This window comes from Oreochromis niloticus, linkage group LG19 (genome assembly GCF_001858045.2).
Source record: "Oreochromis niloticus isolate F11D_XX linkage group LG19, O_niloticus_UMD_NMBU, whole genome shotgun sequence".
In the NCBI taxonomy this organism is placed as follows: Eukaryota; Metazoa; Chordata; class Actinopteri; order Cichliformes; family Cichlidae; genus Oreochromis; species Oreochromis niloticus.
This window is the reverse complement of record NC_031983.2, coordinates 16,934,015-16,950,240: the sequence shown is the minus strand read 5'-3', so window position 1 is coordinate 16,950,240 and position 16,226 is coordinate 16,934,015. Positions and strand designations below refer to the sequence as shown.

General features: G+C 39.5%; 2 protein-coding genes across 2 annotated transcripts; both read right to left on the bottom strand.

Annotated features, from left to right (window-relative positions):
• Window positions 1-1,629: 1,629 nt before the first annotated feature.
• LOC106098049 (alpha-(1,3)-fucosyltransferase 9) lies at window positions 1,630-7,359 on the bottom strand. Its single transcript, XM_013270029.3, has 2 exons — window positions 4,808-7,359; window positions 1,630-4,586 (listed from the first exon to the last, which is right to left on the bottom strand). Exon 2 carries the CDS (start codon window positions 4,576-4,578, stop codon window positions 3,496-3,498), a length of 1,083 nt encoding a protein of 360 aa, XP_013125483.2. The 5' UTR covers window positions 4,579-4,586; window positions 4,808-7,359; the 3' UTR covers window positions 1,630-3,495.
• A 95-nt stretch (window positions 7,360-7,454) lies between these two features.
• On the bottom strand, window positions 7,455-16,063 carry fut9a (fucosyltransferase 9a). The gene is made up of 3 exons (XM_019349046.2): window positions 15,327-16,063; window positions 12,053-12,297; window positions 7,455-11,803 (listed from the first exon to the last, which is right to left on the bottom strand). The coding sequence occupies exon 3, from the start codon at window positions 11,793-11,795 to the stop codon at window positions 10,713-10,715; it is 1,083 nt and encodes a 360-aa protein (XP_019204591.1). The 5' UTR covers window positions 11,796-11,803; window positions 12,053-12,297; window positions 15,327-16,063; the 3' UTR covers window positions 7,455-10,712.
• Between the last annotated feature and the right edge of the window lie 163 nt (window positions 16,064-16,226).

The following is a 16,226-nucleotide window of genomic DNA, read 5'->3' as shown; positions in this document are numbered from 1 at the left end:
TAAATTCTAACATGCCTTCTAGAAAGCTTCTCTTCTTTCTTCTGTGTTCAGCAACACCGTCCTGTAATGGTAGCTTCATGCTTACTGAAAGACGAGCAGGGAAGCATAAATAAATTAGTGTAAGGTACACATGCTCCAGATTCTTAGACAAATATAAAAACCCCACACACTCATTAGTGTGGTAGGAATTTAAATGTTTAAAAAAATAGCTGTTGGAAAATTTCGGAACTAATTAGGTTAATTGGCAACACATCAGTGTTGGTATTGGGCATCTTAGAGAGGCAGAGTTTCTCAAAAGTGGGCAGAGGTTCACCAGTCTACAAAAAACTGCATCTACAAATACAAAATAGTTATCGTCTAGACTGCATAATATCATCAAAATATTCTGGGAGAATCTTATGGAGAAATTCTCAGGTTAAACATTTTCCATTTTCTGTGTTTTATACAGTGAAAATGTGGATTTGTGAGATTTCCTAATCACTATATTCTGTTTTTATTTACAGTTTACGCAGCTTCCTTTTTTGGAATTGGGGTTGTTAAAAAAAACTAGGATAGAGGCTAGAAGGAAGATGAAATGCAATGCAAAGTGCAAAGTGAGTGATAATTACCTCCAGGTTCATCGGTACAAGTAATCTCTGATATGACCATTGTGAAATGTTCTGTGTTGTGTGCAACAGAGCAAATGTGAAATCTACAGCTAAGGACAGTGACCCTTGTCTGTGGCACGGTCTTGAGTTCTTCAAACTGGAGTGACAATCTCCCCACCACCGTCTGAACTTTCACATTAATCCCCAATTGACACGAATGGATTATTTCTGCCACTGATCCCAGCAACACACACAAACTTATCCTACATGTTGACCTGTGGCGTTGAGTGGAGGTACTTGACAAAACTGTGTCATCTCTGCGTGGTGTATTGGATGACTGGAAATACCAAAGTGCCAGTGAGGATACGGGGTAACTAACAACAGCCGGAAGATTGATTTGTAACCACCACAACACTCTCTCGTCCCTCTCATCAATCAGTTATCAAGGCTTTTGGGTGGCTATTTATACCGCCGCCTGCATTACATGGCAATGTAGAACAGTGTGGGCATTGAGTGTGGAAATGACATTTGATATAGATGCAAGAGTGCACATTAGGTAGCATCCTGCAAAATATTTCAAGCCAATTCTCATTTTTAACCTGAAAAATGAGAATGTTGACACAATATTTATAAGAGAAATTTAAAGGAATAGTTAGGAAATAAGCTTATTTGCTTTCCTGCCAAGATGCAACTGATACAAATGTCATGTCTGCGTAAACGCTATGACACTATGGCAGCAGCTGTTTAGCCTAGCTTAGCTTAGCTTAGCATAGTTACAGGGGAAACAGCTGTATGGGGATTAAACAGGTATTTGTTTAACCCCATTTAAAATGGCTGTGCTGCTTTTATAGAGCTCAGCTTCGCTACAAGAGTTCTCTTGTTTTCAATTTTTATGCTAAGTTATGCTGGCTAGCCGGGTTTATAATAATAATAGTAATGATAATAATAATAATACTGTATACTTTATTAATCCCTTAGGGAAATTATTCCCCTGCATTTAACCCATTCACTCAGTGAAGCAGTGGGCAGCCACCAATCCAGCGCCCAGGGAGCAGTGTGTAGGGACAGTACCTTGCTCATAAAGAAGTGGATTTTCAAATGTGTAAAAGCAAGCATCATACAAGTTTTTTCCAGATAGTTTTAGCATTATCCAGCCATCCTTTGTCATGTAATACATTATGAGAGGCCATCTCTGGACAAAAGAAGAAAAAATCATTCGTTTGTCCAAATCTTTATTTTCTTTTTGACACTATCAGACATATACAGTAAAACACAGCAGCTGGCAAAATACAACGATGGCGAAAAAAAATGGACTACTAACGGATTATTTCAGTGAACTGGCCTCAAATGGTACCTTCTGGAGAAACAACATCCCACCTAACCCCTAACACTACAGCGTTTTCTTAGGGAAACCAGGTCATATAGCATCTAGAGAATTACTCTCCGGTGCAGCAGCGATCCACAAACAAATTTAAACAGGAGGACAGACAAGCCAAAGCTCCTTTTCTTTGTTTTTGTGGAATAAAAAAAGAAAAAGAAAAGCAAAGAGAGAGAACATGAAGGAGACAGAAGACACCCAAAAAACAGATAAAAAAAAAATTCCTGTTTCAGTTTACTACATTGTTTAAATGCAGGGTCCACTATGACATTTGGAACCGTACTCCATAAGAAAATAACTGGTTTTATCCTATTTTGCATCAGTGGACACATCAAGGATGAGGTGTAGCGCTATATTTAAAAAAATAAAATAAAATCGAGAATCACACTTTCCATATGCGACACTTACTCCCAAACAACACTGTGGTATGATGATTATACAAAAACTTAGATAACCTTGCAGCAAGCATGAAAACAGATCACATCTTTCACTTTTTTCTTCACATGGGAGCCAATTTCATTAGATCTTAGTTAATACTTACTTTACCCATATGTCAAAGTCTGCCCGAAACCATGAAACAATATCAGTCTATATATCTGAAGTCATAAAGTGGGATGAGAGTGCATCACTCAAATAAATAGCCTAATCAAATGGATATACTATGTGCTCATTAAGTGCTCTTTCTGCTTAATGCAGTCAGTCAGAAATGACAGATTTGTGTGGGAGTTTCATATTGCAGTACAATGGCTCTGTGCTGTGCTACCATCATCCACATGGTATCCAAAACACTGGGACAAAAATACAAGAGACGATAAACAATTCACAGCAATATTAATCAGCAACCTCCCTCTAACATAACAGTGACACCTTCTGTCGGATACCACCAGGGTAAAGATCTCCAATTCAAATCTACAAATACATAATGACCATCTGTCTGATGGTGCGTGCCTGGAGAAGTTGGAAATCCGAATTTCAGAGTTCCCAGTCGGAATTTGAATCTGGAGCATCTCTTCAAGTGGCATTTCCCTCTTAGAAAGTTGGAGCAGCCCATATAGACCAAAACTAAGGGTCCATGACGGCGGCATTAAATGTACACAGTAGTAAAATTGTAATCTGTCCTGCTACTATTGTGTATTTATAACTTACTAAATAAGCCATGAATGTGTTTTTAAGCACAAAAAGCAATTATTGTGGTGTATTGCCTGTGATACCTGAGTGACTCTACCTTGCTATGGACATAAACAAATGCTGTTTTTCGTACACACTAACTAGGGAGTGAAGTCACTCCTGATTTCGACATCTGAGTTCCGAGAAATCTGGAATGCAGCATTCTTGTAAGTGTGTGAAGATAAGTAACAGTTTGATTAGCATTGAAAACTACATAATTTCAAAAAGACACAATAAGTACATGACCCTGTTAAACTCCTTTCAGATTGGACTTTTGTAAACAATACATAGGAGAATTCATTACTCGTACACACTAGCACTGCTTTCAACAATATAACAAGAGCCACATAGACCTTCAAATCTCTAGTTGTCCCAGTACCACTTATCAAGGTTATTGAATGCCTTGTATTCCTTGTGCCTTCGCAAGTAATCACAAGCCAGGCATGTGTGCTCTGCCCAAAAATAGGCCTTCTTTACTTTAAAGTGTCGCCGCCACTCAAAGTACCTGAGGTACATTTCCTCATTTTTGTCCAGGAGCAGCAGGTAATCAGCCAATTCCTTGGGCGAGCTGAAGTCGTCAACATGAATGAAGGAGTCTCGTGGGATAAAGTTCTCGTAATTCTGCCTGGGTGGGCCGAGAACCACTGGCACTGTCCACACATTGAGCGGGTTGTACAGTTTCTCAGTAATGTAATCTTTGTGGATGGAGTTCTCAAACGCCAGATAGAACTTGCAGCTGGCGATGGTGGGGAAGTAGTCTTGGTCAGAGATGTATTTCCCGAAGGCCTGTCCATATGCATGAACCTCAATGTGTTTGTAGAGTTCATTGTAATATTTCACGCGCATGTGATCCTGGTTCCAGTTGCTCACCATCCAGCAGAGCAGCTTGTTTTTGCTGGGTGGTACAAAATCCTCTTCCCCTTCTGCTGCTACGATGGACCCATAAGGCACTTCAATGTCAGCATCCTGACGGTAATTGAGAGTCAGATTGAACAGGTTCTCTATCCCAGGCAGCTGGGACGAATGTGACGGCGACTCTAAGTTCATCCATATCCACTTCTGGAACGACGGTCGCTGCAGCGGCGGCAGATTGGACAGGTCAGTGCTGATGTCCTGGTGATGGATGATGACCCCATCAGACTTTATGTAGTGCTTCCTGTCTGCTGTGATGAAGCAGCCATCAATGTTAAAGAGAGAGCTGCAGACGCTTGGGTCGTACGTTTTTCCGAAGGGCCAGAGCCAGATCAGCACAGTGGTCACGTTTTTATCGCTCTTGGTGGAGAAGAGGTTCTTGACCCGGTCTGTGGATACTGTTGACTCTACAGGACCTGATAGCCAGCTTGTAGATGGTTTAAAATACATCAAAAACAGAGTCACAAAGCATCCCAGTATAAAAGTACCAAGCAGAAGGAATTGCAGGACTCTGTAAAAAGTTGCAGATGCCATATTATGTCCTAAAAAGAGCAAACCAAAGAGAAAGAGCTTAATATCATGGACAGCAGGATACAACATCGAGACTAACCATCATATCATATTAAGGTTTTACATATTACCAACATGTAATAATGTCTACTCAACCTCTGACTCTGAACAGAATCGATGGCTTTAAACACTTAGTGGTATGAATATCATAAATAAAAATGTGAAGCATTCTACGCATGATCACAATACAAACCTGGTGAACTGAATGTTGAAATCCAAGCAAGGGTAAAGGTTGTGGGAATGTGGAGTTTGGATCGACCACCTTGGTGATTTAGCCGTCATAGGAAAACAAATTAGAGGTTGGAGTTAGGTTGAATAATAATGATCCTGAGCAAAGTTTGATCTTGAATCTACAGGTCTTCTTAATGATCCCTCCTTTATATGAGCAAAGAAAAAGAATGAGAGAGAATAAGGACACGACACAAAGCGCTTTGATGACTCCTCCCACACTGCGTAATCTCGCTTTACTCAGCTACAGGTATGCTATCAAGCCCGCTTGACAGGTATGCTATCGAACTGGTTTCCCAGTTTCTTGGAGTCCTCCTTTTATTTCCTCTTAGGGTGTATCTAATTTCCACCACGCCCATTTCACTCGATTGTACTGTCTCTAAGAGATCGCGCTTCCTTCACACAAGGTTTGATTTCTCTAGCTTCCAAAAGTTTTGATAGCATTTCATGCTGAAATATTGTCAATAGTGGAAACCTGACTTATGACTTATGTAGTGACCTTCCACCCTGTTTTCACTGCAAATCCAAAACTAGTCCATTCTTTTCATTCATTCATTTCATTCAAATTCTTCAATAATATAGCTGATGGTTGATTCAAACTCAAAATAATTGCAATCACACTTTAACTTTTCCCCACTGAATTAATTATACATGATTTTTCTGATCTTTTTATGATTTCTGAACTGTAAGAATTAGTGTCAAGACAACTACTGTTTGTGATACTTTTTATGAATTGTATGAGTAATGTGTTTATTTATTAATTTATTTATTTTCAATCTTAGGAAAGCCGGGAAGGGCCTCAGCCAGTTGTTGCATTTTAAAATGCAATGTGTTAACTCTGTCTAAACTGTCAGAATGTGCTGTTTTTGCACCTATAAAGATATTTATATAATACATACAGTACATACATATAAACACCTTTATATATGCATAACTACTGTAGTATTAATTTAGTGACTGAAAGATTGGGCACTTTTTGTGGAGCAAATATCTGTTGTTGTATTTGGGGTATACCTTTTAAAGCATATAAGTATTAAAATGTATCACACTAAGGTGATACACTAATTTTAGTAGCAGACAACTGCATCGAATGTCTAAAGCAAGCATGTTGACTGTGACTGATGCTGCTAGGACTTTTAATATATTTGGAAAGCCAGCGTGTAATTGGCATGAGAGGATTGCCTTTAGTTGCAAGTGCAAAGCTCTGGTTCCCTCTACTATAATGCCTCACCTCACCTCGGATTTATTTTTAGACTTTAGAGGTTTTATTTGATTTAGTGCTTAGTTCTGATAAAATAATTATAGTGTGTGATTTTAACATCCGTTTAGATGCTGAAAATGAAAGCCTCAACTCTGCATTTAATCTGTTATTAGATGAATTGGCTTTATCTGATCATTTTTATTAACATTTAAATTTTACAATAATAGATTGCACTAAGGTGAGGAATAAGTTTCATTACAGTAGATGTCGTTCTGAAAGTGCTGTGACTAAGTTGAAGGATATCTTCTTAACTGCCATGTGCCAACACAGTGCAGAGCAGCTACCTAAACTCTCGAAAGTCACTGTACTCCCTGGTTTAACTCTCAAAGGTCCACCTTAAAGTAGATAAGCTGAAGACAAATTGGCATCTCAGTAGTTTAGAAGACCTCCAGCCTGGAAAAGAGCTTTTTGCTCTATTAAAAAAAAAGCCCTAGTTCTTTTCAGCACTGACAAAAAGTCAGAGCTCTATAAATTTATTCACAAATAAAAATTCAACCATTAGAGAAAGATTACTAGTAACCATCTCACAGACTCATCATTACATACAGCTGCTTTAAACACTATTAACATTTCTTGGACTCTTGCGCTCTGATTAATTCTTCTGAGTTAACTTGAATAACTACAAATGCTTTAATCCTAAATGTCATCTATCTCTAATAATAGGCTACATACATTAAGGTGCCAGTAATTAAACCATTACTTAAAAAGCCATCACTTAACCCACCTGCATAGACTGCTCTTTAAACTTCCCTTTTTCTCTAAAATTCCTGAAAGAATGTTGTAAAACAGCTAACTGATCATTTTCAGACACTATATGAACTGAAATCTCATTAAACTTTTAGAACAGACCCCCCTCAATTCAAGTTTAAATTTTGAGTATACTTTTTGTATAGAAACACGTGACAGTGAAGTTAAACAATCGTCTCATGCGTTATGGTTATTGCTGACTATTGTTTCTAGAGTGCAAGCATCACTTTGTGTGTCTGTGAAGGTTCTCAGTCATCCAGGTCCCGGTATGTTTAAAAGCAAGCATCATACAATAATACAATAATACAATACAATAATATAGCTGATGGTTGATTCAAACTCAAAATAATTACAATCACACTTTAACTTTTCCCCACTGAATTAATTATACACGAGTTTTCTGATCTTTTTATGATTTCTGAACTGTAAGAATTAGTGTCAAGACAACTACTGTTTGTGATCCTTTTTATGAATTGTATGAGTAATGTGTTTATTTATGGGGGGGGGGTTTCAGACAGTTTTAGCATAATCCAGCCTATGTCATGTAATACACATCAGGCATCTCTTTAAAAAAACAAACAAACAAAAAAATACTTCACTACACTTTACAAAGGTTTGCTCATTTGTCCATATCTTTATTTTCATTTTGACACTATCAGACATATACAGTAAAACACAACATTTGGCAAAATACAGTGATTTGGCAAAAAAAAAAGTATTGATTGATTGATTGACAGATTATTTCAGTGAACTGGCATCAAATGACATTTTTTAGGGATACCCGGTCATACAGCATCCAGAGAATCACTTCTGGGTGCATCAGTGAACCTCTCACAGATTCAAACTGGACAACAGAGAAGCCGCAGCTCCTTCTCTTTGTTTTTGTGCAAAAAAAAAAAAAAAAAAAAAGATAAAATAAAGAAGACTGATGCTGCCCAAAAAGATAAAATGAAGAAAACAAAACCTTTTTTTCTTAAAGTCACCAACCACATTGGACAAGAAAGCTTTGTTTTCATACATGAGATTGGACTGTACAATATGAAACCATGACTGGCAGTTTCATAGTTATCCTGTGGGACGTGCCAAGGTCTTGGAGGACAGTTTATAAACTCACAATAGCTTCATCTAAGACGACCACTGGCACAGTGAGTCACACTACTCGACATGAATAAAAGTGCTGTATTTCTGCTGCATTTTGGCACAACTTTTTCATTTAGGTCATGCCAACAGGATTGCCACCAAATACAAACAAAGAAAAAGAAAATCACTCCTCAAATGTAAAAGTGCCTCCCTTGATGAAAATGTCCACCTCAAAACCGTTAAAAGCATCATTTCAGATGCTCTTAATTCTTTTTCAAGTGTCTCTCCCTTTAACTTAATTCACAGCCACTCAAAGCACCGGGCATTACTTACAAATGTACAGCGCAGTCACAGTCACTTCCAGACAACAACTGCATGATATAAAGAGATTTACCATGAAAAATATATACAATGCTGCTGGAGTTCCCGCTGTCTGCTAGACATAAAGGAATGATCTGTGTTTTGGGCTGGTTTGATCCAATTCCTGCTTCAATTCACTACAGTGTTTATATACAGAGTCCACTATGGCATTTGGAACCGTAATCCATAAGAAAATAATTGGTTTCATCCTATTTTACATCACTGGTCCCTTTGAAATTGAAGAAATGTTAATCTGACAACCTCACTGTTTCGATACTTTGACACAGAAGCTCATCTTGCATAAAATGTTGACAAGAATTTGTACAGTACTTTCTGTAAAAAACATAAATCTCTGTTAATAGCTGCTGAGTGCTGTTGCAATGCATTGTTCAGTGAATTAGCTGTTGCGACGACATCTGAATGTGATGCAATATCTGCGATATATGCAGATACCGAGCTGTCTTTTTGTAGTGTGGTCTCAAGGGTGTGGTGCAGTGCTAAAAGAATCAGAATCACATGGAAACACTCGCTCCCAGACAGCACTGAGGTATGATGATTCATACAAAAATACGGGTAACCTTGCAGCAACCATGAAGATCACATCTTTCACTGTTTTCTTCACATGGAGCCAATTTCATTTTATCTTGGTTGACATTTTTTTATATATCTTAAGTCATAATGTGTGATGAGAGCACAGCACCTAAGTAAAGAGCTTAAGCAAATGCTTATACTACGTGCTCATTTTGTGCTCTTTCTGCGTAATGCAGTCAGTCAAAAATGACAGACTTTCCAAATTAAAATGCAATGTGAGGAGGTGTGCGTGGGAGTTTCATATTGCAGTACAATGGCTCTGTGCTGTGTTATCATCATCATCCACATGGTATCCAAAACACCGTGACAAAATTACAAAGGACAATGAACAATTCACAGCAATATTACTTAGCAACCTCCCTCTCACATAACAGTGATATCTTCTGTCGGATACCAAGGTAAAGATCGCTAAATCCAATCTACAAATACATATTGACCATCTGCCTTAGTGTAAGTATGTGAAAATAGCTAACAGTTTGATTAGCAGTGCAAATGCAAACTTATAAAAATATGGAAAAAAAATTACAGCTACATAATTCCAAAAATACACAATATGTACATGACCCTATTGAACCATTTTCACATTGGAGTTTAGTAAACAATGCATAGGTGAATTCATCACTAGCACAGATGAGATTGTTTTTTATCATATAATGCCTCATTTGAATAAATATTACATAAATATTTTCACTTTTATGTCAGCCCCTCTTCTCCAGCTAACACTTTCCCCAATGTCAGCTTTTGCCACTTCATGAGCAGGTCATAATAAAAAACAAAAAAAACAAAACTTGCATCATGAATGTTATCAGATGCACAGGAACCTTTATACAATCATGCAATCACACTAAAAAATAGGACAAAATCATTAAAAAAGTAGCAGCAGATGAGGTTATGTTAAGTAAAACATGGTCAGAAATAATTAAAAAAATGTGCATTTGTAAATCATAAAAAATAAATAAAAAATTATAAATTAATAACTCAAAAGGCAAAGTAAGGCTTAACTAAAATTCAAAGGACAAAACAAGAGCAAGCTAGATGTCTCACTGGGCCTCTGAACCAATAGAAAGACACCATTCAGCTGCTCGCGACAGAACAGCAGTGAACCTTTGTGTTAACCGAAGGACAAAAGTCTTAAAGTACTGCCTTCAACAACATAACAAGAATCACAGAGTGTGATGGCATCAGCCACACATGGGTAAATCAGTCCATTTGTTCACTTTATTAGTTTGTTTTGCAGTTTTCTTCATTAATATAATTCACTAATCATTTGGTTAAACCTAACACTGATATTATGAGGCGCACGCATAATAGCATTGTGTGGTTTTTCTAAAAATGTTTTCTGTTATATTAATTATGTTTCTCTTTCTTTGAGTTACCTGGGTTTGGGCGGTGGCTGTGGCTGAGGACTCTGAGAACAAAAGGCCTGCTCAGAATGACCAATCATGTGCTTATCAGGAACAGGAGTGTTTTATGTTTACTTAGGTTATTCTGTGCTTAGTTAATATTAGTGTGTGTTTTTGTTTCCCCCCTATTGTGTGTAAATGGTTTGGCCAAACCACTATAAATCATTCACAATCACGACCTTTGTAATTAGGTCAGTTTGTGAGTTGTGTCCACTTTGTTTGTTTAAGCTTTTGAAAATTACTTTTTGTAGAGTTATATTTAGTTGACCTCCTTTATGGGCCTGCTAGTTATGTTTTTGAATTTTGTCTCTTTTGTTTTTTTTAACTTTTTGAGGGTTAAAATAAAGAAAACCCTTCTTGAAGACATTTTTTTCCTGTGTCCTCTATGCCTTGGCTGCTTAGTCCCTCACACACAGCCCTTCAAATCTCTAACCGCCCCAGTACCACTTATCAAGGTTATTGAATGCCTTGTATTCCTTGTGCCTTCGCAAGTAATCACAAGCCAGGCATGTGTGCTCTGCCCAAAAATAGGCCTTCTTTACTTTAAAGTGTCGCCGCCACTCAAAGTACCTGAGGTACATTTCCTCATTTTTGTCCAGGAGCAGCAGGTAATCAGCCAATTCCTTGGGCGAGCTGAAGTCGTCAACATGAATGAAGGCGTCTCCCTGGATAAAGTTCTCGTAATTCTGCCTGGGTGGGCCGAGAACCACTGGCACTGTCCCCACTGAGAGCGGGTTGTACAGTTTCTCAGTAATGTAATCTTTGTGGATGGAGTTCTCAAACGCCAGATAGAACTTGCAGCTGGCGATGGTGGGGAAGTAGTCTTGGTCAGAGATGTACTCCCCAAAGGCCTGTCCATATGCATGAACCTCAATGTGTTTGTAGAGTTCATTGTAATATTTCACCCGCACGTGATCCTGGTTCCAGTTGCTTACAATCCAGCAGATCAGCTTGTTTTTGCTGGGTGGTACAAAATCCTCTTCCCCTTCTGCTGCTACGATGGACCCATAAGGCACTTCAATGTCAGCATCCTGACGGTAATTGAGAGTCAGATTGAACAGGTTCTCTATCCCAGGCAGCTGGGACGAATGTGACGGCGACTCAAAGTTCATCCATATCCACTTCTGGAACGACGGTCGCTGCAGCGGCGGCAGATTGGACAGGTCAGTGCTGATGTCCCGGTGATGGATGACGACCCCATCAGACTTATTGTAGAAGTTCCTGTCTGCTGTGATGAAGCAGCCATCAATGTTAAAGAGAGAGCTGCAGACGCTCAGGTCGTACGTTTGTCCGAAGGGCCAGAGCCAGATCAGCACAGTGGTCACGTTTTTATCGCTCTTGGTGGAGAAGAGGTTCTTGACCCGGTCTGTGGATACTGTTGACTCTACAGGACCTGATAGCCAGCTTGTAGATGGTTTAAAATACATCAAAAACAGAGTCACAAAGCATCCCAGTATAAAAGTACCAAGCAGAAGGGGTCGCAGAATTCTGTGAAAAGGTGCAGATGGCATACTCTGTCCTAAAAGGGGCAAACCAAAGAGAAAAATACCACATGGTCAGCAGGATACAACATCAGGACTGATCATCTTATCGGGGTAAGGCTTTACATACTACCAACATGTAATAATGTCTACTGGATCATTGACTCTGAACAGAATCTGTGGCTTTAAATACTTAGTGGTATACTGTGTGGTGCTTAAAGCAATAGTTTGCATCGGTGCTCATAAATAAAACTGTGATGCCTCCTACAAAAAATTGCAATACCAACCTGGCGGATTTTACTGAATGCTGAAATCCAAGCAAGAGTAGAGGTTGTGGGAATTTGAGGGAACAGCTCCTACATCGGATCGAAGCTTGGATTAACCTCCTCTGTGATTCGGTGCTCATAGGAAAACAAATTGCAGGTTGGAGCTAGAAGATGCTTCTTTGCTCTTAGGCTGAATAATAACGATCCTTAATGACTGAATGAAGTGTGTTTGATCTTGAATTTACAGGTCTTCTTAATGATGCCTCCTTTACACGAGCAAAGAAAGAGAATGAGAGAGAATCTATTAGGCCAGAAAAAGAGACAAAAACCAAGCACTTTGATGACCCCTCCCATTTTGCCTACTCTCTCCTTACTTGACCACAGGTATGCTATAACCAGTCTTGGCATAACAAATGGACTTTGGGAATCTCTTTTGGACTTTGCCGTATTTTTATCACTAGTGTAAAAAAATCTGTCTCAGAGATGCACACAGGTTTTAAGCTTGGACAGAGAGAGCTTCATCAGCCAATTCTTGTTAGCACATACACTTTGAGTTCATTAGTGCAGTGGTGGTTCTTGAATTCACTTACTAGATTTAAGACACTAGGTTATGTGTAGGGAATCCACTGTGTCAACTGTTACATTATCGTGGGTAGAGATATATGCTTGGGAACACCTCAGTGGTTTTGATGGGATCACTGGTGAGTCACTGAATCAGTGCCCAAAGGCTTTGGTCTTATAAACTGTTGAACACTTTGTTAGTAACTTGTGTGGGACCTTTATATTGCGACAACATATCACATTTGGTTAGGATTTTTTGTTGCTGCTTTTGGTTGTAACTTGGGTTGCGGCTGTTATGCTCTTTTGTATTAGATATCTTACTATCGTCTGTGTCCAGTGTAGAAACTTTATAATCCTTAAGCTGTGTACACACTGGAACTTAGTCTCCTGTTGCGTATCGCTTTAAAGCTGGCAGCTGGTGGCTTGTGGATGTTTCAAACTCTGGTTGCCATATTTACCACCAGGTCATATGTTAATTAGTGATATCCTACATTCTCATGATTAGTCACTTCAATCAGTTGCCAGGGATTTGAAAAAGGTTTACCTCAGGCTCTACTAACTTCATACAGTGATAATTTCACCTATAGTCGCTGAATGTCCTTGACTTTCTGTGGTCGCCATGTTGCACTTCCAGTTTGGAAATAGCTTTTTTCACATGTGGAACCATACGGAGGTTTGGGATATGACTGTCCAGTTAAGCTACCTGGCATGTCACTGTTTGCTTTCTAGTTATTCCTCCTCTCTCTTGGTCTGTTCTGTTCTCTTAAATATGCCCCTAGAAATATCAAGACTGTAGAAAGAATGACTGACAGTACTAGCAGAGTCGAGATAAAAGTTTTTAACAGCCTACAGTATCTGTCACTCTACAATCTTTAACATGATAAGTGCTAGAGCAATGGGTTTTTGTGAAAAGGAAGCATATCTGTCATCACTTGGTTAACTGTCAAATACCTGCATCCACACACTCACCATGACTGAACTAGGCATTGTACATTTCTTTATTCAATTGTGGTTCTTTCAAACTCCATTAGTTTGCGGGTCTCCCTGTGTTCTGTGCCCACTGAGCTACTTCATAGCGCCGCAGAGAAAGCTTAAATTTCCAGCCTGCATGCAGAGATGAGCTTAATCTCTACAAACAAGTGTGTTAGACAAAACAAAAGTTCTTACAAAAATAGTCAGCTAGTCCTAGATAGTCCTAGATATCTTTTAAAAGTTCCCAGTTAGGCATGGATGTAGGTTGTTAGTCTGTGTGTTGTAAGAGAATGCTGCCATCTTAAGGCTGAGAAGAATAGAAGGGCTCTCTGGGGCTCAGCACACCTGCATTTGGCACAAAGGCCACACAAGCCTGACATGCCAAGTGCAGAATCAAAGCTTGAGAGACGATTTTTCTTCCATGCATCCCTGAAACATATCTGAATCAGTAACATCAAAGGAAACGGTAACATGCACTGTATCATCTGTGGCATACAGGGAAGAGCACTGGGCTTTGCCTCCTTCATCCATGCTTCATCCAAGTCTTTGACTTTGGTACACAGATATGCACCCAGAGGACACACGAGCCAGAGATGGATTGAGATAAGAGCCAAATGAGTGTGACTCGTTTTAAAGGCTTATGGTATCAATACATTTTCATGTAGGGAAAATCCTCTTACAGCACTCAACCATACTTCCTGTCAGCTGCAGTGATAAGCTCTGTGGTTAACAGAGGATGCATCCCATGCTTGCCATCATGTGCTGGTGTCATTTATATAAAAACACCCCATAGGACGGAGGTTGACCTGTATTGCAGTGATCAGACCAGGCCTTTTAAGTTCCAGTGTCTCCAATGCGATTATTTAAAGAAGGTGCACAATGTTTTATTTATTTATTTAGATGTCTTTCTATCTCTAAACCACCAAAATGAGACTAAGGGGAGTCTCCTGCAGCTCATTCACATTTTAAAAAAAGCATAGCTGTGATTTTGTTAAATGCATTGTGATGTATTTGGGACACAGAAAGAGCACCGCATGGGTGAGTAGTCTGCAGCGAGGCCACGTTTGAAGTGGCTGGAGAGCAGTAAGGGGAGGGAAAAAAACGCAGTCACACATTTTCTGTGGCAATATCAGTCACAGAAATCCCAAACAGCGTTTTGTAACAGGTATGCAAAGGCTAAAGCTGCACATGTACACCAAAATTGTTGTCTTTAGATTTGCACCACAAATTTCTGGAAGGAGCCCCGCACTGGCTGAAAACGGACACTCCATCTCAGGTGAGAATTAATTTCCAGCCACCGAGCACTGAAGGTCATTTCAAAACGTGACGCTGTAGTGGAGCCACTCTTTAAAATGGTTGTCTTTTGGCGTGACACTGCATTGAAGTTGATGGGAATAATAAAGATACACTGGAATATTTTCCAGTGCTGACTAACAGAACCTAGATAATAGCGCGCGGGGGGTATAATATTTGCAGCTATGAGGGCAAGGTTTGAAATACAAGTCACATTCACGGGAGAAAAACATCCATGTCCCCTGCAGTGTGTGAACTGTCTAGTGCATTAAACATTTAAAAATGCAGTGTACAATCAAACACCCCGGGGAAAACGAGAAGCGGTGGATATTTGTGACATTTGTTTTGCGCATTTTCTTTTTTGCGTTTGCAATTAGCTACATATGATTTGCTTTTAAAATCAGGTAGAAGATCAGACATAGGATGCAAGGATGGGGGGGAGAAAGACACAGCCAAGCATTTTACTCACCATCGCGACAGGCGTGAGTCAAAATAAAGCTTTCTTCTCATTTCCCCCCTCCTCCCTTTCAAAGACACATAGGAACATACGGAAGATGTGGATGCGTTTGGAATAAAAAATCGAGCCCGCACGCTGTGTTTGCAGCAATAGATCCGGGGGAGCCCGCATCCATCGTCTTGATCCCGAAAAAATGATGATACCTACTGTAGCAATGTGCGCTGAATCTTCTCCGCTGCTGCACACCGACGCAGAGAATGATGGCTGCAAGAAAAAACGGGAGGAAGAAAGAAAGAAAGAAAGAAAGAAAGGGGAGGAAATCGCGACTACCTCGTTCGCTTGCACACTAAATTCATATCTCGGTGTGCGAGGGCGCCATGTATGCTCAGGGATGTGATGCGATGTGGAATAATTCCCTGCTGGCTGCCCATGCGCTACCTTGCTCTGTTTACCGTCGATGCAGCTGCAGGCTGTGGCGGAGCGCTAGTGTGAGTGGGATGCTGAGATTCCGCTTTAGTGCCATATTACACTTTAATCGTCTGCTTAAGGTTCTCATTTGAATAAACAGGTCAGTCATGTCTGCTGAGAGGAAGCACGGGATCAAAAGGATTCACTTCATTTGGTCTGTACAAATTAATCGGGATGTATCTTTCAGTGATGTAAAAGCTGAAGTCTGATTGCCAGTTAGTGAGGATAATGCACCACAGCCACCTTCAGAACCTCAAAAATACAATTATGTTAATTTTCAGCGAGTTTATTAAATATTTTTCGCATTCTTAAATCACATGCAAAAACAACTCACTAAATAAGTAGGTTCAATTATCTACACAGAGGCTCACAGATGCGGTTTGCCCCATTAAACCTTGAGCATGCCCCGTGATTTCTTTTAGCCAGTCAATTAATCATTTACTG